Source organism: Oryctolagus cuniculus, chromosome 20 (assembly GCF_051225735.1).
Source record: "Oryctolagus cuniculus isolate XC-2025 breed Fujian yellow rabbit chromosome 20, ASM5122573v1, whole genome shotgun sequence".
NCBI classification, from domain to species: Eukaryota; Metazoa; Chordata; class Mammalia; order Lagomorpha; family Leporidae; genus Oryctolagus; species Oryctolagus cuniculus.
The window spans coordinates 993,958-1,020,594 of NC_142886.1; the positions used below are offsets into that span (position 1 = coordinate 993,958).

General features: G+C 40.2%; 1 protein-coding gene across 1 annotated transcript in view; it reads right to left on the reverse strand.

Annotated features, from left to right (window-relative positions):
* Positions 1 to 1,224: 1,224 nt before the first annotated feature.
* LOC138848192 (uncharacterized) overlaps positions 1,225 to 26,637 on the reverse strand; it is a 47,422-nt gene continuing 22,009 nt past the window's right edge. The window contains exons 2-4 of the mRNA XM_070067764.2: positions 10,657 to 10,783; positions 10,320 to 10,412; positions 1,225 to 6,781 (exon numbers count right to left, since the gene is read on the reverse strand). Of these exons, the coding sequence (XP_069923865.2) occupies positions 3,732 to 6,781; positions 10,320 to 10,412; positions 10,657 to 10,783 (3,270 nt within the window). The 3' untranslated portion in view covers positions 1,225 to 3,731. The remainder of the gene's footprint in view (positions 6,782 to 10,319; positions 10,413 to 10,656; positions 10,784 to 26,637) is intronic.

Genomic DNA, 26,637 nt, shown 5'->3' on the forward strand with positions numbered 1-26,637 from the left:
ATAAGTCTTAATTCCAGTAACTCAGTCCAGTCCGGGCTGCTCCCCACAGGTAGTAAGGGAGGTGGAATGCATTACTTGCACAGCTATTATCTAGATGGGAAATAAAAGAGCTACTGCAGCTAGATGCATCATAGCATTTGTAGCCCTGTTATCATGGGATAGCCATGCAACCTAGGAAAATTGTTCCTCCTGAGGGTATCCTGTGGAATTAACTGAATCTAAATCAGATTTATATAAATCCAGAAAGGACTTTGTAAATCAGAAGGAATAAAAACATACATTTTCAATAAAAATGAGGGCCACCTGCAAGAGCAGGGAATACAACAAAACAAAGGTTATAAAAATTATGTTAAATTAATACAAAAGTGTATTACAGTGACAACACTGTGTCACAGGTTAATAGCTGACCTGAAGTGCCGGCATTCCATATGGGTGCCAGTTCGAGACCCAGCTGCTCCACTTCCAATCTAGTTCTCTGCTATGGCCTGGGAAATAGTAGAAGGCCCAAGTGCTTGGGCCCCTGCACCTACTTGGGAGATCTGAAGGAAACTCCTGGCTTTGGATCAGCACAGTTCTGGCCATTGTGGCCAACTGGGGAGTGAACCATTGGATGGAAGATTCTCTTTCTCTGCCTCTGCTTTTTCTGTGTAACTCTGACTTTGAAATAAATCTTTTTTAAAAAAGTATACTACATTTATGCACCTGCTTCTCTGTTGCAATGGGTACTACTTAATTCCATGTTCTTGTCTCAAGGCAATTAGGAACAGAATGAAAAAATGTAGAAAAGGGACATCATGAATGAAAAAGGCATTATGCATTCAGTAATACAGGAAAATTCAGAAGAGTGTTGCAACTTATAGGGTTTGAGGTTGTCCCTTTAAAGAATGAGGGTAATGTGTGTGGCAACATCTACTTGCATGTTCAAATAGACCTTGGGTAGTGGAGTCTAATCCAGAGTTCACACAGATAAGTTGAAATTTCTCATGGGTATATAGGTCACCACAAACTCATTCCCTTGTGTTGCACACAACACTTATTATCCAGGGCTGGGGTACACTATTATGGCTGGAACTATATGGCTGTCACTTGATATGCCTATGGTCACATCACAGGTTTACACTGCAATAATGAAGGGAAAGAATCCTGGGTGGCCAACAAAGCAGCTATAAAACAAATAACTTTGTAATTGATGAAGATGGTATTCCAAATAACTGTTGAAATAACTGTTACTCAACTTTTAAATATTTATTAACAAAATTTACACAAGAGAGCACAGTTCAGTTCATATACTTGATCGCATTCACAATAATGAGAAACCAAAAGTTCAGGTTGTATAAGAGAAAAATTTCTGAAGAGCGGTTAACCACTCTCTGTCACAATTCATCATGAAAACTGCCCAATACTCACTAAGGTGTGATTCCACCAAAGAATTCTTCCAGACAAATTATACTTCAGGGACTTCTCTCTGTAATCTTGCTATGTTCTGTGGAAGTCTGCCTAATAATAAAGGTATTTCCCATTACAATACAGTCACAGAATTTTTTCTTTCTGTAAGTTGTCAGGTAACCATTGAGAGGTGACATATGGTACATGACTTTTCTATGCATGTGTTTTTTCATTTCTCAGTTTCTTCATGTGAATTGATTAATGGCAGAAGAGTTTTTTCACATTCATTAAATTGACATTTTACTGTATGAATTCTCTGGTATTAGTTGATGTTTAATTTCTTGTTTTTTAAGATTTTTATTTATTTGACAGGTAGAGTTACAGACAGTGAGAGAGACAGAGAGAAAGGTCTTCCTTCTGTTGGTTCACTCCTCAAATGGCCACAATGGCCAGAGCTGCACTGATCTGAAGCCAGGAGCCAGGTGCTTCTTCCTGGTCTTCCATGTGGGTGCAGAGGCCCAAGCACTTGGGCTGTCTTCTACTGCTTTCCCAGGCCACAGTAGAGAGTGGATTGAAGAGGGGCAGCTGGGACTAGAACTGGCACCCATACGGGATGCCAGCATAGCAGGTGGAGGATTAACCTATTGCTCCATGGCGCCGGCCTGATGTTTAATTTCTGGCTATGGTTTTTTGAGGTCTATTGCACTTGAAAGATATCACCTTTTTTGATTTGCATATTTATGCAAGCCTGAATTCCATGAAAATATACTTCCACATTCATTACACTCCTAAGAAACCCCTTGTGTGAATTTTCTGATGCATAATGATCAATTTCTGGCAAATGGCTTCTTGTCACACTAATAATAGTTCTGAACTTCTTCATTTTTTTTTAACAATTTACTTTATGCATTTGAAAGACAGAGTTACAGAGAGATAGAGAAGCAGAAAGAGGTCTTCCATCCACTGGTCCACTCCCATGATGGATGCAATAGCTGGAGCTGCAGCGATACAAAGCCAGGAGTCAGGAGCTTCTTCTGGGTCTCCCACGTGGGTGCAGGGCCATCTTCTACTGCTTTTCCAGGCCATAGCAGAGAGCTGGATCAGAAGAGGAGAAACCAGGACTAGAACCGGTGCCCAAATGGTATGCCAGCATTTCAGGCCAGGGCTTTAAACTACTGTGCCACAGCGCTGGTCCCAACCTTTCTTCCTTATGGGAGTGCCTATTGTAAGGGATGTAATTTCCTGCAAAAGGCTCTGTCACATGTTTATGCTGATTTTTGAAAAAGTCTTTCATATTTACTATATTCTTAAGTTCTCTCCCTTGTTTGAACTACATGTGTTATGAGGTATTCCTTCTGACAAAAGGCTTTCCCACATTTATTACAAGATTTCCACCATGTAATAAATTCTCTGATGTTATATTGTGTGATTTTGGCAGAGTTTTCCAACACTCATTCCATTCATAAGGTTTCTCCCCCATGTGAATTCTGATGTTTTATGAGGTGTTACTTATGGATAAAGGCTTTTCCACATGCATTATACCCAAAGTGTTTTCCCCCATATGAATTAGATGATGTGCAATGAGGGCTGAATTATGGGAAAAGCTTTCCAAGTCATTATGTCCAAAAGGTTTCTCTTTGTGTGAATTTTCTGATGCATTCTGAGATGTGACTTATTGCCAAGGGCTCTTCCACAGTCATCGCATTCATGAAGTTTCTCCCCGGTGTGAATTCTCTGGTGTGATACGAGCTATGATTAATAACATATGATTTATAAAGGCTTTTCCACACTCATTAGATTTATAAGGTTTCTGCCCTGTGTGAATTCTGTTTTTATATGACTATAACTTATAGAAAAAGGCTTTTCTGCAGTCATCGCATTTATAAGGTTATTTCCCTGTGTGAATCCTCTGATGCATTTGGAGTGGAACTTAAAATCAAGTTTTTCCACAGTCATTACACTCATGAAGTTTCAACACTGTGTGCATTCTCTGGTGCATTATGAGGTTTGTCTTGTGTCCAAAGGCTTTTCCAGTCATTACATTCATAAGGTTTGTGCCCTGTGTGAATTCTCTGATGCATGATGAAGGTTGACTTATGACTAAATGCTTTCCACAGTTATTACAATCATGAGTTTTCTACCCTGTGTGAATTCTATGCTGTGATATGAGGTTTGTCTTTTGTCCAAAGGCTTTTACAAAGTCATTACATTCATGAGGTTTCTTCCCTGTGTGAATTCTGATGTTTCCAAAGGATTCACTTTTATCCAGAGACTTTCCCTCAGTCATTACATTCATGGGGTTTCTCCCCTGTGTGAATTCGTTGGTGTCTGAAGAGGTGTGACTTTCATACAAAGGCTTTTCCACAGTCATTACATTCATGAGGTTTCTCCCCTGTGTGAATTCGCTGATGTTTCATGAGGTCTGTCTTTTGTCCAAAGGCTTTTCCACAGTCATTACATTTATGAGGTTTCTCCCCTGTGTGAATTCGCTGGTGTTTCATGAGGTGTGACTTGTGTCCAAAGGCTTTTCCACAGTCATTACATTTATGAGGTTTCTCCCCTGTGTGAATTCTCTGGTGTATGATGAGGTCTGACTTTTTTGTAAAGGCTTTTCCACAGTCATTACATTTATGAGGTTTCTCCCCTGTGTGAATTCTCTGGTGTATGATGAGGTCCGACTTTTTTGTAAAGGCTTTTCCACAGTCATTACATTTATAAGGTTTCTCCCCTGTGTGAATTCGCTGGTGTTTCATGAGGTGTGACTTTTGTCCAAAGGCTTTTCCACAGTCATTACATTTATGAGGTTTCTCCCCTGTGTGAATTCTCTGGTGTATGATGAGGTGTGACTTTTGTCCAAAGGCTGTTCCACAGTCATTACATTTATAAGGTTTCTCCCCTGTGTGAATTCGCTGGTGTTTCATGAGGTCTGTCTTTTGTCTAAAGGCTTTTCCACAGTCATTACATTTATGAGGTTTCTCTCCTGTGTGAATTCTCTGGTGTATGATGAGGTCTGACTTTTGTCCAAAGGCTTTTCCACAGTCATTACATTTATGAGGTTTCTCCCCTGTGTGAATTCGCTGGTGTATGATGAGGTGTGACTTTTTTGTAAAGGCTTTTCCACAGTCATTACATTTATAAGGTTTCTCCCCTGTGTGAATTCGCTGGTGTATGATGAGGTTTGACTTTTTTGTAAAGGCTTTTCCACAGTCATTACATTTATGAGGTTTCTCCCCTGTGTGAATTCGCTGGTGTATGATGAGGTCTGACTTTTCTCCAAAGGCTTTTCCACAGTCATTACATTTATGAGGTTTCTCCCCTGTGTGAATTCGCTGGTGTATGATGAGGTCCGACTTTTTTGTAAAGGCTTTTCCACATTCATTACATTTATGAGGTTTCTCCCCTGTGTGAATTCGCTGGTGTTTCATGAGGTCTGTCTTTTGTCTAAAGGCTTTTCCACAGTCATTACATTTATGAGGTTTCTCCCCTGTGTGAATTCTCTGGTGTATGATGAGGTCTGACTTTTCTCCAAAGGCTTTTCCACAGTCATTACATTTATGAGGTTTCTCCCCTGTGTGAATTCGCTGGTGTATGATGAGGTCCGACTTTTTTGTAAAGGCTTTTCCACATTCATTACATTTATGAGGTTTCTCCCCTGTGTGAATTCGCTGGTGTATGATGAGGTGTGACTTTTGTCCAAAGGCTTTTCCACAGTCATTACATTTATGAGGTTTCTCCCCTGTGTGAGTTTGCTGGTGTATGAGGAGGTCTGACTTTTGTCCAAAGGCTTTTCCACAGTCATTACATTTATGAGGTTTCTCCCCTGTGTGAATTCGCTGGTGTATGATGAGGTTTGACTTTTTTGTAAAGGCTTTTCCACAGTCATTACATTTATGAGGTTTCTCCCCTGTGTGAATTCGCTGGTGTCTTATGAGGTCTGGCTTTCGTCCAAAGGCTTTTCCACAGTCATTACATTTATGAGGTTTCTCCCCTTTGTGAATTCGCTGATGTTTCATGAGGTCTGTCTTTTGTCCAAAGGCTTTTCCACAGTCATTACATTTATGAGGTTTCTCCCCTGTGTGAATTCGCTGGTGTCTTATGAGGTATGACTTTCTTCCAAAGGCTTTTCCACAGTCATTACATTTATGAGGTTTCTCCCCTGTGTGAATTTGCTGGTGTCTTACGAGGTATGACTTTCTTCCAAAGGCTTTTCCACAGTCATTACATTTATGAGGTTTCTCCCCTGTGTGAATTTGCTGGTGTCTTATGAGGTATGACTTTCTTCCAAAGGCTTTTCCACAGTCATTACATTCATGAGGTTTCTCCCCTGTGTGAATTCTCTGGTGCAGTACGAGGTTTAAATTTTGTCTAAAGGCTTTTCCACAGTCATTATATTTATGAGGTTTCTCCCCTGTGTGAATTTGTTGGTGCATTTCGAGGTTTGACTTTCGTCCAAAGGCTTTTCCACAGTCATTACATTCATAGGGTCTCTTCCATGTGTGAATTCTCTGGTGTACGATGAGGACTGACTTCCACAGAAAGCCTCTTCCACAATGAAGGCATTTATAAAGTTTCTCCCCTGTGTGAATTTGCTGATGGTTTATGAGGTATGAGTTTTGTGTAAAGACTTTTCCACAGTCACTACATTCATGAGGTTTCTTCCCTGTGTGAATTTGCTGATGTTTCCTGAGGACTGACTTTTGTCCAAAGGCTTTTCCACAGTCATTACATTCAGAAGGTGAATCAAAACTGAGTGATTTTCCATAAGGTTTACATGTGTAAAGTTTTTCCCTTGTATTTAGTCTCTGATTTATTGCAAGATGTGACTGGTGAATGACAGGTTCAACATACATAATGTACTTATAAAATTTCTTTCTTGTGTGAGTTTGTTGATGCATATTGAGGCTAGAATTTTCATGGATAGCTTTTTCTATTTGAGTTACTTTTCCAAAAGTGACAGTTGACTTATTACAGTTTTCTGCCATATGAACCCTCTCAGATTTAAAGAGCATCTTTCTTGTGAAGACTTTTGCTTGTCCAGTGGGTCCAAATGGTCGCTTCATGATGTGAATATTGTCATGCTGACTAAGAGGCTCACAGAACTGGAGAAATTTTCCAGGTATCTTAGTGTTATCAAATTTCTCTCCAGCTTGTAGTTGTTCAGGCCCACTGGGGGGATACACAGTGTGACATTTATTGCATTCCTCAGGCTTCAATCCTGAATAGATTCCCTTTTTAATAATCAGTGTTGGAATATGGCTTGAATTTAAACTAAGGGTTTTTCTTAATTCAACTCTCTTGAGAGCTGATGTCTTGTTATTTTTCATAAAATCCTGATTCAGATTTGTGTCCTGACTTTCCTGGTTGACCCTAATCAGGTCATCCCTTTTCATGACCACTGAAATGAGAAAAAAGCAATCATGTCACTGAATCACATGTAACTGTTTCTCCTGGCATACTCATGTAAAGGGAATGAAGTTACTTGTTATCCAAGTGTCATAAGATGTTCACAAAATCAGTATGAGGTTCTTATTTGTGACCATTATATGGTTTTTCTCCTTAATACATTAATATACCATGAGGTTTCCCAATGTTCAAACATGATCCTTTTTGCTATGGGAATTTGTCAAGGATGGTAGAATGACATTTGTGCTATGAAGTGTGGGATGCCTGCATCTCAAAACAGTGTCAGTTTGAGCCCTGGCTACTCTGCTTTCAGTACAGCTCTCTGCCTATGTAAACTGGAAGGAACCAGATAATGGTTCATGTGCCTGGGAACCTGTGAGACACCAGGGATGACTAGAGGAATTCTAGAGTTTTGGCTTCAGACTACTTAGACCTAAGTGTTGCAGGCATCTGGGAAGTGAGCTAATAGAGGACCTCTTTCTCTCTCTTTCTCCTCTCATTATCACTCTGCCTTCACAAAGATGAAATAACTATAAAATATTTTAAAGAAGGACAAATGTTTAATAAAAATATTCACCCACTACCTAGCAACAATTTTTTCTCTGTCCTTTTTCTCCAGTTTATTTTTATAAAAATTGTGTGCTTTTTGCTTCTCTGATATCTCAACCATAAACATGAAAAGGTTGTACTGATCATTTACTTGCAGGTGGAGAAGAGTGAAATGTGCCTGTACTTTAAGCAGGACAACATTTAAGGAGTAGGATTTGAATCTATGAATGTCTCATGTTCAGTCTTCCTAGGTAAACATCAGTTGTGGGATTTTTCAAATGAAAAACTACTTTGTCTCTACTCTATGACAGCTTCCCCAAATTTCTAAGGACACCCAACACCTTCAGCTTCTCAGAAGTACAACAGGTACAGAAAATTCCCAATATACCACTTTAGTTAAACACTCCCAATCAGTTTGAAGAATTCGTTTCTGCAAACCGGGATGTGCTCATCTTCTTTGAAAAGTGTTTTCTAGCTCACTCTGAAATCATCAGTGCTGGTTACCTCCTCTAAATTCTTTCTAGAAACATTCCTGTGTGATAATTTGAATTTCTGGAGGCTTTTGATCAGTTGCCTCCTATTTTCACTGAAAGCTTCATTTCCTATGCTTTTTTATCTTTTTATTTGCTTATTTTTCAATGATACTGAAAAATAAGAGAGAAATCATTCTTCAAACTCCACCCTTCAAAAAATCTGAGCCACTCAACATAAACCCATGAGGCTACTTGAACTTGGGCCACAAAATATCATTACTTTCTTGGTTAGTCTAGGATCACTTATTTTCATGTTTTATACAAGTTCATGCTTAGTTTATGATTTCTTTTTTTTCAAAGATTTACTTTATTTGAAAGCTAGAATTATAGAGAGAGATAGAGACAGAGAGAAGTCTTCCATCTGCTGGTTCACTCCCCATATGGGCACAACAACCAATGCTGGGCCAAGATGAAGTTAGGAGCCAGAAGTGTCTTTCTTGTCTCCCACATGGGTACAGGGGGCCAAGGACTTGGGCCAACCTCTGCTCCTGTCTCAGGTGCATTAGCAGAGAGCTGGACTAGAAGAGGATCAGCTGGGACTTGAACTGGCACCCATATGCAATGCTAGTGCTGCAGGCTGGAACTTTAACACACTGCACCACAGTATCATTCCCAGCTTCATAATTTCTGATGTCACAGCACAGAGGCTTACTCATGACCATCTTTTTTTTTAAAGATTTATTTATTTATTTGAAAGTCAGAGTTATACAGAGAGAGGAGAGGCAAAGAGAGAGTAAGGCCTTGATCCAATCATTCACTCCCCAATTGGCCAGAATGGCCAGAACTGTGCTGATCTGAAGCCAGGAGCCAGGAGCTTCTTCTGGGTCTCCCTCAGGTGCAGGGGTCCAAGGACTTGGACCATCTTCTACTGCTTTCCCAGGCCATAGCTAAGAGCTAGATCAGAAGTGGAGCAACTGCGTCTCAAACTGGTACCCATATGGGATGCTGGTGCTTCAGGCTAGGGTGTTAATTCACTGCAGCACAGTGCCAGCCACATGACCATCTTTTAGCATTTACTTATTTACTTACTTGAGAGTCAGAGAGACAGAATGAGAGATAAAGACAGACTGAAACAGAGGTTTGTCAACTGTAGGCTCACTCCTCAAATGTTTCCAACAGACTATAATCTTCTTATTTATTTGAGAGGCACAGAGGAAAAAAAAGAAAGAGACTAAAAAAGAGAGAGTTCACATTTCTTGATTCAGTCCTGAGCAAGTTCTATGCCTGGGCAAAATCATGAGTGGGAACTCAATCTGAGCAATGAGTTAGAAATAAGTTTCTGGGGGCTGGTGTTGTGGCATATCAGGTAAAGCCACCACTTGCAGTGCCAACGTCACTTATGGGCACCAGTTTAAGTCCTAGATGCTCCACTTCTGATCCAGCTCTCTGCTATAGCCTGGGAAAGCAGAAGATGGCCCAAGTCCTTGGACCCCTTTATCCATGTGGGAGACCTAGAAGAAGCTCCTGGCTCCTAGCTTCAAATCAGTATAGCTCCAGCCATGACAGTCAATTGGGAAGTGAACCAGTGGATGGAAGACCTCTCTCTGCCTCTTCTTCTTCTCTCTCTCTGACTTTCAAATAAATAAATAAATCATTAAAAAAAAAAAGGACAGAAACAGGCTGCTGCCATGTCTCAATAGTCTAATTGTCTGCTGCGGCTCCGGAACACCTGCTTCTAGTTCCAGTTGGGGTGCTGGATTCTGTCCTGGTTGCCCCTCTTCCAGGCCAGCTCTCTGCTGTGGCCCAGGAGTGCAATGGAGGATGGCCCAGGTCCTTGGGCCCTGCACCTGCATGGGAGACCAGGAGAAATACCTGGCTCCTGGCTTCAGAACAGCGCAGTGTGCCAGCCACAGCACTCTGGCCATGGTGGCCATTGGAGGGTGAACCAACAGTAAAGGAAGACCTATCTCTCTGTCTGTCTCTCTCACTGTCCACTCTGCCTGTCAAAAAACAAACAGAAAAACCAGAAGCATTAAGATTAAAAAAAATAAGTTTCTGTATGTTGCCTAAATAACAAGCACTGAATGAATTAGTAAGTGCATGAAGGAAAAGATATGAAAGTGTGGAGAAGGACAAGTTAGAATTTGGGGAATGTATCAAACCTAAATAAAAGCCTTAGTAACATCAGAAAATGACTGGATTTTTTTTTTATCAAAGAACACAAAGGAAGACCTTTCTCTCTGTCTCTCCCTCTCACTGTCCACTCTGCCTGCCAAAAAAAAAAAAAAAAAAAAAAAAAAAAAAAAAAAAAAAAAAAACACTCAAAAAAAGAGAACATCTTTACTAAGAACAAAAGTTAGGAAGATACTAGTATCTCTAAATGCCTGTGTCTGATGCACAAAACCAGCTGTCATCAGGAGTAAGGCTTGAGAAAAATTAATGGAAAGAACACCAGTCAACATCTGCACACTCTGCCTTGGCCTCCCTGTCTGTTATGTGCAGACCGACCTGAAAGGCTCTGATTCAAGCATTCGTCCACCATGCATGGCTCAGCTCCTCGCTCCAACTTGAAGATTAACTCAGGTTTGGTAATGCAGTGCCCTATTAATGGAAACAAAGTAAGACTTTGTAAAATCACTATCTTGGGTTATTTAAAGGACTACAGCTTGGTCCAGGAGCTATGCAACAAATGTTCCAATCTGAATCTTTTCTTAGATGGTAGATATTCAGATTATTCATGGACTCAAATTCTAATCCTGCCCAATATTAAACATTATAAAGTGTTCCATTATTTGTCAAAAAGCAAGAAAATGTTATCACTGGGCATGTGATGGGTGTCACTCACCCAAGGAGAACAGGTTGCTGTAGGTCTCCAGCATCACATCTCTGTACAGGGTTTTCTGAGCATTGTTCATTTTCTGCCATTCCTCCCATGTAAAGTACACAGCCAGGTCTTCAAATGCTATCATCACCTGTAACATTACACTTCCAGTCAACATATTAACTCTGTCACAAAACAAACACTGACAGTTGTGTAGGGATATGAAGGGAAAAAGGAAGGATATGGTTTCACATTAGACTTGTTGAGTATTTAGAAAGCCACACAGAGCATTCAACAGAGCCAAACCCATGATCTACAGGCTATGAGAAATGCCCAAGCTGGAGGGAAACAGAAGGTTCAAATCACAAAGGCCACATCTGTCAAGGGGAATTGCACAGCAGGCTAAAAGAGGGGCAATATTGACTCTTAAATAGGCAGTGTTAAGGAGAAGTATGTAGAAGCATTGAGGAAAAAAGGCAAGAAACCATCAGTGAAACTATGATGGGAACGAACAGAAAACAATTTCCAGGAAAACACCATGCATATCATTTCCAATATGTCAGAGAAAAAATATATTAAAAAACAGGGCAGACATTTAGCTTAGTGCTTATGATGCCACCTCAGAGTGTCTATGTTTGATTTCTAATGCCAGCTCTAGTTTCTAGCTCCCAGATAATGCAAACCTGGGGAAGCAATGGTGATGTCACCAATGAAGGAGGCCTAGATTCCATTCCTCAATCCTGGCTTCAGTCCTGCCCCACCTCTGTTTGGTATGGTTATCTAGGAAGTGAATTAATGTGTCAAAGCTCTCTATCTCTCAGTCCATCAACTTCTTTCTCTATCAAGCTAATAAATATTTTAAGTAAGAGAGAAAATACAGGTAAGACAAAGAATACAAATTAGCTTTTGCCCTTGTCTATGATTATTCTACTGATAAACAATTGAAATAACATTATACCTAATTAAAGTGAAAGCAATGGAAATACTTGCCCAAAACATTCAAATGATAAACATTTGAAATAACATTATACATAATTAAAGTGAAAGCAATGGAATTATTTGCCCAAAAAGAGAACCTGGGAATGTCTGCAGTACAATCTGCATTTGTGACTCACTGAGAAAAATGCTTAGAGATTTGTTTAAGAACCTGCAATAGTCACCAGAATTGTGATTCAGCATGCTAAGCCTCCACTATCAATGCTGGCATCCCATGTAAACAGAGGACTTGAGTCCTTGCTGCTCCAATTCCAATCTAGTTCCCTGCTAATCTGATTGAAAGAGCAGTGAAAATGGCCTGAGTATTTGGACCCTTCAACCAGTGCGGGAGACCTAGATGAGTCCCAGGCTCCTGGCTTTGGCCTGGCCCAGTCCCAGCCATTGTGGGCATTTGGTGAATGAAACAGTAGATAGAATATATCTCCTTTTGTCTCCCTGTCTCTCCCAATCTCTGTAAGTCCACCTTTCAAATAAATAATCTTCAAAAATAAATGAGCCTCCAGTAGATTCTTTTCTCCACACATTCCTTATCCTATTCCAGAATCCAATTCAGCTTCTCAAAGGTATTAAGAACTCCATTACTCTAACAATTTGAAAACAAACTTAACTTATCTGTGTTTTAGCACTAGGTAACTCTTCCTCTTGCAGAATGCTAAGTGTTTACTTCATAAGTAGCACTAAAACACTGCTCAGTACATCATCTACGTTTAGACTGTTTCAGACAACATGACCCCAAAAAGGTAGCATATTGTGCTTAGTTTCAACTCAATTCATGTAACCAATATATATTTTGCTATAGCAACAGAAAGACAAGAGACCAAACTGCATTAATATAGATGACAGTAATGTTTCATAATCATGCCAAATTCATAATTCATTTCTGTATATTCCATGAGAGCAAATTTTATGTTTTTCTATTTAAAATTTTTTAAAATATTTATTTATTTATTTGAAAGTCACAGTTACACAGAAAGAGGAGAGGCTGAGAGAGAGAGAGGTCTTCCATCTGCTGGTTCAGTCCCCAGTTGGCTGCAATGGCTGGAATTGCACCAATCTGAAGCCAGGAACCAGTAGCTTCTTCTGGGTCTCCCACATGGGTAAAGGGGCCCAAGGACCTGGGCCATCTTCCACTGCTTTCCCAGGCCATACTAGAGAGCTGGAGCAAAAGTGGAACAGCAGGGTCTCAAACTGGTGTCCATATGGGATGCGGATGCTTTAGAGCAGGGCATTCACCCACTGAGCCACAGAGCCAGCCCCATATTTTCCATTTTAATTAACTCGTATACTGGGACAGAGATTAAATAGAAGTTATCATTGGTTTAATGAAAGCGTTATCTACATATTTTTTAAAATCATAGTGGAAAAATAAAAAGAAATGTTGAGTGTTCAAATAAATGAGGTTATCAGAGATAAACATTACATTGTTATTCAAGTTTATACTAAAGAAAATTAACAAATACACATAATGTATATTTAATGCAGTGCACTTTACCAGTAATGATTCTAAATAGATCTTTTCCCTTCACAAATCCCTGGATTGGGGCTGACACTGTGGCCTAGTGGGTAAAGCTGCCACCTGCAGACGGGCAGCCCATATAGGCACTGGTTCGATTCCCAGCTGCTCCACTTCTGATCCAGCTTTCTGCTATGGCCTGGGAAAGCAGTAGAAGATGGCCCAAGTCCTTGGGCCCCTATACCCATGTGGGAGACCCAGAAGAATCTCCTAGATCCTGGCTTTGAATAGGCACAACTCTGGCCACTGCAGCCAACTGGCGAGTGAACCAGCAGATGGAAGATCTCTCTCTTTTTCTCTCTCTCTCTCTCTGTATGTGTGTGTGTGTAACTCTTTCAAATAAATAAATAAATCTTTTTAAAAAAGACCCTTAATTTCACCATTTCACTTGACTTACCCCATTAGATACCAGTAAATGTGATAGAAATAGACAATTTGTTAAAAGATTTATTTATTTGAAAAAGTTACACGAAAAGAGAAGAAGAGGCAGAGAAAAAGAAAGAGAGAGACAGGGAGGGATGGAGGGAGGGAGAAAGAGAGGTCTTTGAACTGCAGGTTCACTCCCCAGATGGCTGCAATGGCTGGAGCTGTGTAGATCCAAAGATATAAGCCAGGAGCTTCTTCCAGGTCTCCCAGAAGGGAGCAGGGGCCAAAGGACTTGGGCCATCTTCTACTGTTTTCCCAGGCTGTAGCAAAGAGCTGGATCAGAAGTGGAGCAGCCGAGTCTTGAACTGACACCCATATGGGATGCTGGCACTGCAGGCAGTGGCTTTTACCTCCTATGCAACAGAACCAGCCCCAGAAATAGAGAATTGGTAAAGTATTTGCCTTCTCAGATTTTCTTTTTATGACAGTTATCTTCTGAAAAACTCTGGGGCCTGCCTGTTGAAGAGATAGTAGGTAGGTTGGCACTGTGGCTCACTAGGCTAATCCTCCTCCTGCAGCACTGGTACTCCGGGTTCTAGTCCAGGTTGGGGTGCTGGTTCTGTTCCAGTTGCTCCTCTTCCAGTCCAGCTCTCAGCTGTGGCCTGGGAATGCAGTGGAGGATGGCCCAAGTGCTTGGGCCCTGCACCCACATGGAGACCAGGAGGAAGCACCTGGCTCCTAGCTTTGGATCAGCACAGCATGCTGGCCATAGCGGCCATTTGGGGGGTGAACCAATGGAAGGAAGACATTTCTCTCTGTCTCTAACTCTGCCTGTCAAAAAAAAAAAAAAAAAAAAGAGAGATAATATGTAGCCAAGATTCACCACAAACCCCAGACACTTAAGTAAAGCCTCAATCAGTTCCCCAAATGACTAAACTCTCATTTCTGCTCCTGGACTGATCATAGGAACTGCCCAGCTGAGTACAGCCCATAACTCAGAGTCAGAACTGCAAATCAAATGGCTATTTGTTAAGCCATTGTGTTTTCTGATTTGTCCTACATCGAATGCTGATATATATCAGTAAGTATGGCAGAAAGTTGAATTACATGCAAACTACAATGCATACAACTTCAAAATTTCATTTAGAAGTTCCCATAAAACAGGGCCAGCATTGTCACATAGCATGTAAACCTGCCGTCTGCAATACAAGCACCCCATATGAGCACTGGTTCATGTTCTGGCTCTTCTGCTTTTGATCCAGCTTCCTGCTGATGGTGTGAGAAAAGCAATGGAAGATGATCCAAATACTTGGGCAAATGCTACCAATGTGGGAGATCCAGATGAAGATCTTGGTTCCTGGCCTCATTCTTTCCTGGCCCTGCTCAGTGCAGCCACCTGTGATGTGAACAAGCAGAAGGAAGATCTCTCTGGGTCTCTCTATATACAATATTTTCAAATAATTTTTTTAAAAACTTAGAAAAAAGCTCCTATAAACACAATCTTTGCCTATCAATTAGACCTTAGAAAAGCTGCTGATATTAAAAAAAAAAAGTCCTGGGATTCATAAAGATAAATTATCTGGAGACCATAAGTTTGTTCTTCACATTTCAGCTTATATATGGTCACTGTGTTCTTTTGGTTTATATTTTAAGAAGCTTATTATCATATGAAATCTAATTTAATATAATTTTACTATCTCATAAGGCAGGATAAAGGTTCACAGTAATTTTCTGTAGCTGCATGTATACTGCATATTGTAAAAGAAGAATTACTGAAATTTTTATGATATGCTTTTTGTTTTTCTTAAATATTTATTTATTTATTTGAAAGTCAAAGTTACACAGAGAGGAGAGGCAGAGAGAGAGAGAGAGGTCTTCCATCCAATGGCTCACTCTGCAAATGGCTGCAATGGCCAGAGCTGCACCAACTGAAGCCAGGACCCAGGAGCTTCTTCCAGATGTCCCACGTGGGTGCAGGGACCCAAGGACATGGACCATCTTCTGCTTTCCCAGGCCATAGCAGAGAGCTGGATCAGAAGTGAAGCAGCTGACTCTTGAACCCATGCCAATATGGGATGTGGGCACATTAGGCCAGGGCATTAACCCGCTGTGCCACAGCACTGGCCTCATGATATGCTTTTTGAAGTCACACACTCCAAACATAGCATTAGTAGCAAAAGGGAAGACATGCTCATGAAAGTTTTCTAAAGCAGTACTAATTGAACTGGTGACAATTTCTGAAATGGATCTGAAAAATAATTGTTTTTTAATTAAGTGTGGCAAGATAGAGAACATTACACAGAAGTTAGGGTGCCAGGTATTTACAAATCATGTGACATGACACAAAGCACTTTTCTCCTGAAAAACAATTTGTTTCATCTTTTTTACAGAGATCCTGGTAAAACTTCCTTGAGCTACCAGGAAGGACTATTAGAATACAGGGGGCAGGAGTCCTCCAAGATGGCGGATTAGGGAGGAAGCACACTGATAATCCGGGAAAAGATAGTTTAATAAAAGTGGAGATACTGTAGTTTCAGGGAAGAGTTAGGAAAAAAAAACTGCATAGGAAACTCTTCTGGAACTAGTGGGACATGGTGGACCTGCATGGAGGGCATGGGTGCCCACAGCTTGGGACCCCAGCTGCTGAGTCTACACACCAGTGCTGGAAAGGAAGGTGAGGTGAAACCTCAGTAGCTCAAGATACATGCAGGGAAGTGGCAGGAAGAGCCTAGAGGGAATGAGGTTTGAAGCCTTGTGGGGGAAAGTCTGCCAGGCTAACTAGAAGAGAGAAAAATAAACAAATAAAATAAAATGAAATAAAAGGGACCCATATGGACACGATTCTCTCTCTCCACTCACCTTACAAAGGTGAGTGAGAAAAAGAGCAGGCACCATTTTAGACATATGTAAAAGCTGCACCACCTCAGTGCTGCACCTGCCCTCAACTAACCAGAAAAACCTGACTCTGGTGGGGAGAAATAACAAGAGGTTAGGACCTAGTGAATGAGTGGAGCTTATGAACTGTGACTGTGAAAAAAAAATGAGGGTGTGTGAGAAAATTAATGGAGTGTCTGAGAGTGAGTACTCTCAGGAGACGCTGCAAACTTGGTAACCTTAGCAACCTGGTGGGAGATTGCAAGGGAAACTGAGTTGACACAGAGGACTGCACAGATCCTTTGTGTGGTCCTTGGGACAGAGCAGACCCACAGGGGCCAGAGCTCAGATGCTGACTGCCTTCAATTCTGCTCAGCTGTGTGGAATTACATCACTTCTGAATAAAAAAAAAAAGAGAGAGAGAGAGAGAAAATTTACTATGCCTAATCTGGGTGTGTCACCCTTAACCCTGAAGAACCAAACAGCTCTCTGGCCACACCCATCATAAGCCTCTAAGGATCCGCCAAAAGCAGACAGTCCCTTTAATTGAGTCATAGTATAACAAGAAAAACTACCACATCAAAAAAACAAAGAAAAAAAAAAGAAAAAAAAAAAAACAAAGAATATCTCCACAATGCCAAGCAACAAATGCAGGATCTGAGGAGACAAGAACAAGAAAGAAATGATGATGCCCCCAAATGAATAAGACACCCCAATTCAAGATTACAAAGGTGATGAGATAGAAGAAATGCAAGAAATGGATTTCAAAAAATTTATGATAAGAACACTTAGAAGTTCTCAAAAACAAATTATTGAACTACAGAAATCCTTACTGGACAGGGTAGAAAATCTCTCTCATGAAAATGAAATCTTAAAGAGAAATCAAAATGAAATGAAGCAACTAGTAGAACATGAAATTGTGATAGTGAAGAGAAATCAAAATGAAATGAAGAACTCAATAGATCAAATGACAAATGCATTTGAGAGCCTTAAAAACAGAATCAGTGAAGCAGAAGAGAGAATATTGGACTTCGAAGACAGAGGACAGGAAAGTATACAGTCAAACCAAAGAAGAGGAGACCAGGAAAAGCACCTGGCTCCTGGCTCCTGCCATCGGATCAGCGCGGTGCGCCGGCTGCAGCGTGCCGGCCGTGGCAGCCATTGGAGGGTGAACCAACGGCAAAGGAAGACCTTTCTCTCTGTCTCTCTCTCTCACTGTCCACTCTGCCTGTCAAAAAAACAAACAAAAAAAAAAAACAAAAAAAACAAAACAAAACAAAAAAAAACCAAAGAAGAGAAAATCCAAAAAATATTTTTGGGACTCTACAAGATATGATTAAAAACACAACATTCAGGTTCTAGGAGTTCCTGAAAGCATAGAGAGAGAGAAAGGATTAGAAGGCCTTTTTAGTGAGATACTAGCAGAAAACTTCCCAGGTTTGGAGAAAGACAGAGACATCCAAGTACAGGAAGCTCATAGAACCCCTAATAAACATGACCAAAAGAAATCCTCACCACAACACATTGTAATCAAACTCAACAAAGTAAAACACAAAGAAAAGATTCTAAAATGTGCAAGAGAGAAATGTCAGATTACTATCAGAGGATCTCCAATTAGACGCACAGCTGACTTCTCATCAGAAACCCTACAAGCTAGGAGGGAATGGCGAGACATAGCTCAGGTACTAAGAGAAAAAAACTGCCAGATCAGAATATTGTATCCTGCAAAGCTCTCATTTGTGAATGAAGGTGAAATAGAGACCTTTCATAGCAAACAGAAATTGAAAGACTTTGTGGCCACTCATCCAGCCCTGCAAAAGGTGCTTAAAGATGTGTTACACACAGAAACACAGCCATCAATATGAAAGAAGGTAAAGAAAGAAAACCTCCCAGTAAAAGATCACAGGAAGCTCAAAGTATATATTAGAAATATCTTTGGGAAAATGGCAGGAAAAAGTTACTATTTATCAAGAGTCACATTGAATGTTAATGGCCTCAACTCTGCAGTTAAAAAACACAGACTGGCTGAGTGGATTAAGGAACACAACCCATGTATTTGTTGCTTACAAGAAACACATCTTTCCAAATATGCATGCAGACTGAAAGTGAAAGGCTGGAAAAAGATATTCCATGCCAACAGAAATGAAAAAAGAGCTGGTGTAGCCATATTAATATCAGACAAAATAAACTTTAACACAAAAACTGTTAAGAGAGACAAAGAGGGGCACTATATAATGATTAAGGGATCAATTCAACAGGAAGATGTAACTATTATAAATGTATCTGCACCTAATTACAGGGCACTGGTTTATTTAAAAGATATGTTAAGGGACTTAAAAGGGAGACATAGACTCCAATACAATAGTACTGGAGGACTTCAATACTCCACTCTCAGAAATAGAAAGATCAACCAGACAGAAGATCGACAAGGTAATAGCAGATTTAATTGACACTAAACCCCAAATGGATCTAACAGAAATCTACAGCACTTTCAATCCTACACTTAAAGAATTTACATTCTTCTCAGCAGTGCATGGAACCTACTCCAGGATTGACCACATACTAGGCCATAAAGCAAGTCTCAGCAAATTCAAAAGAATTAGAATCATATGATGCAGCTTCTTAGACTGCAACAGAATGAAGGTGCAAATTAGCAACTCAGGAATCCCTAGATCATATGTAAACACATGGAGACTGAAAAACATGCTCCTGAATGAACATTGGGTCATTCAAGAAATCAAAAGAGAAATCAAAAACTTTCTGGAAGTAAATGAGGATAACAACACATCATATCAAAACATATGGGATACAGCGAAGGCAGTGTTAAGAGGAAAGTTTATAGCAATAAGTGACTACATCAAGAAATTAGAAAGGCACCAAATAAATGGGCTTTCCATTCATGTCAAGGACCTAGAAAAACTGCAGCAAACCAGACCCAAAACTAGCAGGAAAAGAGAAATATTTAAAATCGGAGAGGAAATCAACAGGATTAAATTAAAAAAAAAAAAAAACTGCGAAAAATCAGCCAAACGAAGAGCTGGTTTTTTGAAAAAATAAACAAAATTGACACACCACTGGCCCAACTAACTACAAAAAGAAGAGAAAAGACCCAAATCAATAAAATCAGAGATGAAAAAGGAAATGTAACAACAGACACCACAGAAATAAAAAGAATCATCAGAAATTACTACAAGGACTTGTATGCCAGCAAACAGGGAAATCTATCAGAAATGGATAGATTCCTGGACACATGCAACCTACCTAAATTGAACCATGAAGACACAGAAAACCTAAACAGACCCATAACTGAGACAGAAATTGAAACGGTAATAAAGGCCCTCCCAACAAAGAAAAGCCCAGGACCAGATGGATTCACTGCTGAATATACCAGACATTGAAAGAAGAACTAACTCCAATTCTTCTCAAGCTATTCAGAACAATTGAAAAAGGGAATACTCCCAAATTCTTTCTATGAAGCCAGTGTCAACTTAATACCTAAGCTGGAAAAAGATGCAGCATTGAAAGAGAATTACAGACCAATATCCCTGATGAACACAGACACAAAAATCCTCAATAAAATTCTGGCTAATAGAATGCAACAACACATCAGAAAGATCATCCACCCAAACCAAGTGGGATTTATCCCTGGTATGCAGGGATGGTTCAATGTTTGCAAATCAATCAATGTGATACACCACATTAACAAACTGCAGAAGAAAAACCATTTGATTATCTCAATAGATACAGACAAAGCATTTGATAAAATATAACCCTTTCATGATGAAACCTCTAAACAAACTGGGTATAGAAGCAACATTCCTCAATATAATCAAAGCAATTTATGAAAAACCCATGGCCAACATCCTATTGAATGGGGAAAAGTTGGAAGCATTTCCACTGAGATCTGGTACCAGACAGGGATGCCCACTCTCACCACTGCTATTGAATATAGTTCTGGAAGTTTTAGCCAGAGATATTAGGCAAGAAAAAGAAAGTAAAGGATACAAGTTGGAAAGGAAGAAGTCAAATTATCCCTCTTTGCAGATAATATGATTCTTTAGGGGACCCAAAGAACTCTACTAAGAGACTATTGGAACACATAGAGGAGTTTGGCAAAGTAGCAGGATATAAAATCAGTGCAGAAAAATCAACAGCCTTTGTATACACAGGCAATGCCATGGCTGAGAAAGAACTTCTAAGATCAATCCCATTCACAATAGCTACAAAAACAATCAGATCTACGATGAAAATTACAAAATCTTAAAGAAATAGAAGAGGATACTGAAAAATGGAAAAATCTTCCATGCTCATGGATTGGAAGAATCAACATCATCAAAATGTCCATTCTCCCAAAAGCAATTTATAGATTCAATACAATACCAATCAAGATACCAAAGACATTCTTCTCAATCTGGAAAAAATGATGCTGAAATTCATATGGAGACACAGGAGACCTCAAATAGCTAAAGCAATCTTGTACAACAAAAACAAAGCTGGAGGCATCACAATACCAGATTTCAGGACATACTACAGGGCAGTTATAATCAAAACAGCATGGTACTGGTACAGAAACAAATGGATATACCAATGGAACAGAATAGAATACCAGAAATCAATCCAAACATCTACAGCCAAATTATATTTGAGCAAGGATCTAAAACCAATTCCTGGAGTAAGGAGAGTCTATTCAATAAATGGTGCTAGGAAAACTGGACTTCCACATGTAGAAGCATGAACCAAGGCCCCTACTTTACACCTTACACAAAAATCCACTCAACATGGATTAAAGACTTAAATCTATGACCTGACACCATCAAATTATTAGAGAACATTGGAGAAACCCTGCAAGATATAAGCACAGACAAGGACTTCTTGGAAAAGACCCCAGAGGCACAGGCAATCAAAGCCAAAATTAACAATTAGGATTGCAACAAATTGAGATGTTTCTGTACTGCAAAAGAAACAGCAAAGTGAAGAGGCAACTGACAGAATGGGAAAAATATTTGCAAGCTATGCAACAGATAAAGGGCTAATAACCAGAATCTACAAAGAGATCAAGAAACTCCACAACATCAAAACAAACAACCCACTCAAGAGATGGGCCAAGGATCAAAATAGACAGAAGAGGAAATCCAAATGGCCAAGACACATGAAAAAATGTTCAGGATCACTAGCCATCAGGGAAATGCAAATCAAAACCACAATGAGGTTTCACCTCACCCCGGTTAGAATGGCCCACATACAGAAATCTACCAACAACAGATACTGGAGAGGATGTGGGGAAAAAGGGACACTAACCCACTGTTGGTGGGAATGCGATCTGGTAAAGCCACTATGGAAGTCAGTCTGGAGATACCTCAGAAACCTGAATAAAACCTACCATTGAACCCAGCCATCCCACTCCTTGGAATTTACTGAAAGGAAATTAAATTGGCAAACAAAAAAGTGGTCTGCACCTTAATGTTTATTGCAGCTCAATTCACAATAGCTATGACATGGAATCAACCTAAATTGATTGCCCATCCACAGTAGACTGGATAAAGGAATTATGGGACATGTACTCTATAGGATACTACACAGCAGTAAAAAAAAAAAAAAAAAAAACAATGAAATCTGGTCATTTGCAACAAAATAGAGGAATCTGGAAAACATCATGCTGAGTGAAATAAGCCAGTCCCAAAGGGACAAATATCATATGTTCTCCCTGATCAGTGACAACTAACCGAGCATCTAAATTGAAGCCTGTTGAAGTGAAATGGACACTATGAGAAACAGTGACTTGCTCACTCCTTGTACTGACTGTTGATGAACAACTTAATAGTTTATCCCTTTTAGTATTTTTTTTCTACTTAATCCTATTGGTTGACCCCTATAATTAACACACCATTATTCTTAGGTGTTTAAATTTAACTGAAAAGTGATCTCTGTTAAATATAAGAGTGGGAATAAGAGAGGGAGGAGAGGTACCATTTGGGACATGCTCAATCTGACTTGCATCAAATGGTAGAGTTAGAAACATGCCAGGGGATTCCAATTCAATCTCATCAAGGTGGCATATACCAATGACATCTCACTAGTCCAAGTGATCAGCTTCAGTTCAGAATTGATCATAATGATAGGATTAAGAGTCAAAGGGATCATATAAGCAAAACTAGTGTCTGCTATTACTAACTGATAGAACTAAAAAGGAGAGAATGATCCAACATGGGAAGCAAGATGCACAGCAGACTCATAGAATGGCAGATGTCCTAAACAGCATTGTGGCAGCCCATGAGAGTATTTTAGGGATGGAAAGCCAAGACACTCTGGCAAAACACACAAACACACACACACACACACACACACACACCTAAATGAAAATGAAAGATCCCTGTGAGTGAGAACTCAATGGAAAGAATGGGCCATCAAGGAAGGAGGTACCTTTCTCTGAAGGGAAGAGAGAACTTCCACTTTGACTATGACCTTGTCTAAATAAGATTGGAGTTGTTGAACTCAAAAGGCTTCCATAGCCTTGGCAACACATGACAAGAGCCTAGGGTGATTACTGAGGCCGTAAACAAGGGTGTCAATTGTTAAATCAACAACAGGAGTCACTGTGCACTTACTCCCCATGTAGGATTTCTGTTCTTAATGTGTTGTTCAATGTGAATTAATGCTATAACTAGTACTGAAACAGTATTTTACACTTTGTGTTTCTGTATGGGTGCAAACTTTTGAAAGCTTTACTTAAGGAAGCAATGCAGATAGTGACTTTCAGATATGAGAGGTTATTCCTCCACCCCTGGCTGCGCCCTTAAGACCACTATCTTTCTAATCCATTCACAACTCTCTTTTGAATGCTGGTCCAGAACTTCTATTACCACCAAGTCTTGAAAACTAATGGATGAGGTAAGGTAATATCAAGTATATCTTATTCACTCTGGTCAGTATGATCCATACTGCTTGGACCATGCAACTAGGATCTTTACTTTTTAATGACTCTTTTCTCTGCTCTTAGCCTTAAGGTGTTATCTCAGAGAGCATTAAGTTGTATTCTGTTAGAAAAGATTCCTATTTGTTGAGCTCTCTTCTTCAAATACCATAACAACTTCTCACTTGCAAAGGAAATGGGACTGTCCCCCAGTACCCAAACTTCCATGTTCCCAGAAACTAGGTATTGTATAAATTCTGTATCCTCAAATGAGGAGTATTGGGCAGGCTATACAGTGCAGGAAATGAGAAACTTCATTTACAGAAGATACACCAGAAACCCCATAAATGCAACTGCAACACAGTGTAAGTCAGTCTGCACACATCTCACAGTAAGGACATTTCACTAGTATTGTTGCTATACTCATCTTAAAGATGAGTAAACAGTGACAGAGGTGCAACCTACATTCAGCTCATATACAATTCAGCTCAAATGGTCTGAATATCCATCTCCATCCCATGGCCATCTTGTATGAGATGAGTTGTCTACAGAAATTTTAGAACCCCTTTCTGTATACCTAGAGACCCACTGGTCTTCTGTCAGACACATCATCTACTTTTTTTTTTTTTTAAGATTTATTTTTATTTATTTGACAGTCAGAGTTACAGAGAGAGGTAGAGACAGAGAGAGAGGTCTTCCATCCACTGGTTCACTCCCCAGATGGCCACAACAGAGCTGTGCCAATCTGAAGCCAGGAGCCAGGAGTTTTTTCTGGGTCTCCCACACAGGTTCAGGGGCCCAAGGACTTGGGCTGCCTTCTACTGCTTTCCCAGGCCACAGCAGAGAGCTGGATCAGAAGAGGAGCTTCCAGGATTAAAACCAGTGCCCATATGGGATGCTGGCACTTCAGCCCAGGGCGTTAACCCACTGAGCCACAGCACTAGCCCCTCATCTTCTGACAAAAAAAAAAAAATCCTTGAAAATCCAACATTATTCATTTCTTCTATGGCTTTGGAACTGAGGATCTACCACTGGTATCCCTTCCTGAACCAGCCAAGGTCTATAGGGTGTACCTGAAAGAGAGATTATAATGCCTCCAATCTACAACTGCACCTATGCCATCAAGAGACAGGAACCTGCCCTGCTCTCCAAAGTTCCCTTTACCCCCACACTAACATTCACAGACATAGAAACCAATCACACAGTCCTTGAGCAATATGAGGACAGCTTCAGGACCAGAAATTCTCTAAAGATGGTGGCAGTGGTTGCAATTGCATATGCTGAGAAGGAAAACAAAGGAGACTTTCCATGATCTTTCCCTGTTGACATCACGGGCTGATGAAACTACTTTCCCTGTAAAACAGTGCACAGCTCCATTAGGAATAAATTTGCTGGAAAATCAACCTCTTAGGATACAGCAGGGATACATAAAAACTTGTCTAACCACATGAAGTGCTCACATAATATTCCAATTCCTCATTAATTCCTGCCTTGGTAAATACATTTGAAAGAAACATAATATAAGTTGGCCGGCACCATGGCTCACTTGGATAATCCTCCACCTGTGGCACCGGCACCCCGGGTTCTAGTCCTGGTTGGGGTGCTGGATTCTGTCCCAGTTGCTCTTCTTCCAGTCCAGCTCTCTGCTGTGGCCCGGGAGTGCAGTGGAGGATGGCCCAGGTCCTTGGGCCCTGCACCCACATTGGAGGCCAGGAGGAAGCACATGGCTCCTGGCTTTGGATCAGCACAGCACACTGGCCATGACGGCCACTTGGGGTGTGAACCAACGGAAAAAGGCAGACCTTTCTCTCTGTCTCTCTCTCACTCTCTCACTAACTCTGCCTGTAAGGAGAAGAAAGAAGAAAGAAGAAAGAAGAAAGAAAGAAAAAAGAAGAAGAAGAAAAGAAACATACTCTAAGTGGAGAAATTAAAATGTGGATAGAATTTTTGGAAATTGTCATTAAATATACTATTATTTTTTCAATTCTCATAATTAAATTGTGGTTCTAAAACATCAAATACTTCTACAGATACTTAGAAAAAACCTCCAAGGACTCTTTTTAACTTTAGTATCTAAAGAAGAAAATAATATCCCCGAATAAATCATTTTTTTTTCTTTTTACTTTTTTTTTTTTTTGACAGGCAGAGTGGACAGAGAGAGAGAGAGACAGAAAGAAAGGTCTTCCTTTGCCGTTGGTTCACCCTCCAATGGCTGCCGCGGCCAGTGCACTGTGGCCGGCGCACCGTGCTGATCCGATAGCAGGAGCCAGGTGCTTCTCCTGGTCTCCCATGGGGTGCAGGGCCCAAGGACTTGGGCCATCCTCCACTGCACTCCCTGGCCACAGCAGAGTGCTGGCCTGGAAGAGGGGCAACCGGGACAGAATCCGGCGCCCCGACCGGGACTAGAACCCCGTGTGCCGGCACCGCAAGGTGGAGGATTAGCCTAGTGAGCCATGGCGCCGGCCTCCGAATAAATCATTTTTAATCCTTTAAAATGATGCTTGATCTTACCTACTAAAATAATTTGTGGATCACATTTCACAGTAAAAGAGTAATAATTTGGTGGATTAATATGGCTGGAAAACAGGGTGAATGCCTTGTAAAATCTTTGTGAATATTTAAAACTGCACTATCTAATAATTCTTTACCCAAAACTTCCTGAAATTCATCTGTCCATCAATCCAGTTATCTGCATATTTTTAACAAAGCTATATAAAAAAAACTGCATTTAAGTTGCAGTTTCTGCCAAATATTAGGCAAAGAGACAAATATTAGGGTATCATGGATCTCCTGCTTTTACTCCTCTTCTTGTCTACATGAGAATTGGTGTGAAATTATAGTCAAACTCTTGAGGATTTGAGTGATGGTCTCATGGGCCATTGACTGTTGGCCCACAGCTATTAGTCATTTTTTCTATGTATAGTGTATGAATTGTGCTATTCAAATGCCTATATCAGCACTGATCTGGTAATTGCCTTTCAGTGACTTCATTCTACAAATTGAGGGACGTCAGTTTTGAACTTTTATCTTAAATAACTTCATCTCAGACCCAGAAGGAAATTATTACTTAGTTCCCAGCTTCATACGATGTAAACAGAAAATGAAGTTTTATGCATCAAACAAGAATAGTATCATGAAATAGTGGATTCCCTTGTTCTTTCTAAAAATTATTGCTCCCTATAGTGGTAGCCACACACTTCTGACAGCAGGAGTTGCTGATTTTAGAATTACGGTTGTAAATTCTGTGGGGATTCCTGAGAAGAAAGTGGGCAGGCAGCACACAACACTCAATTGTTGTTGATTGATCTTTTACAATTCATTTTCTCTCACTGGTTTTAAATACATC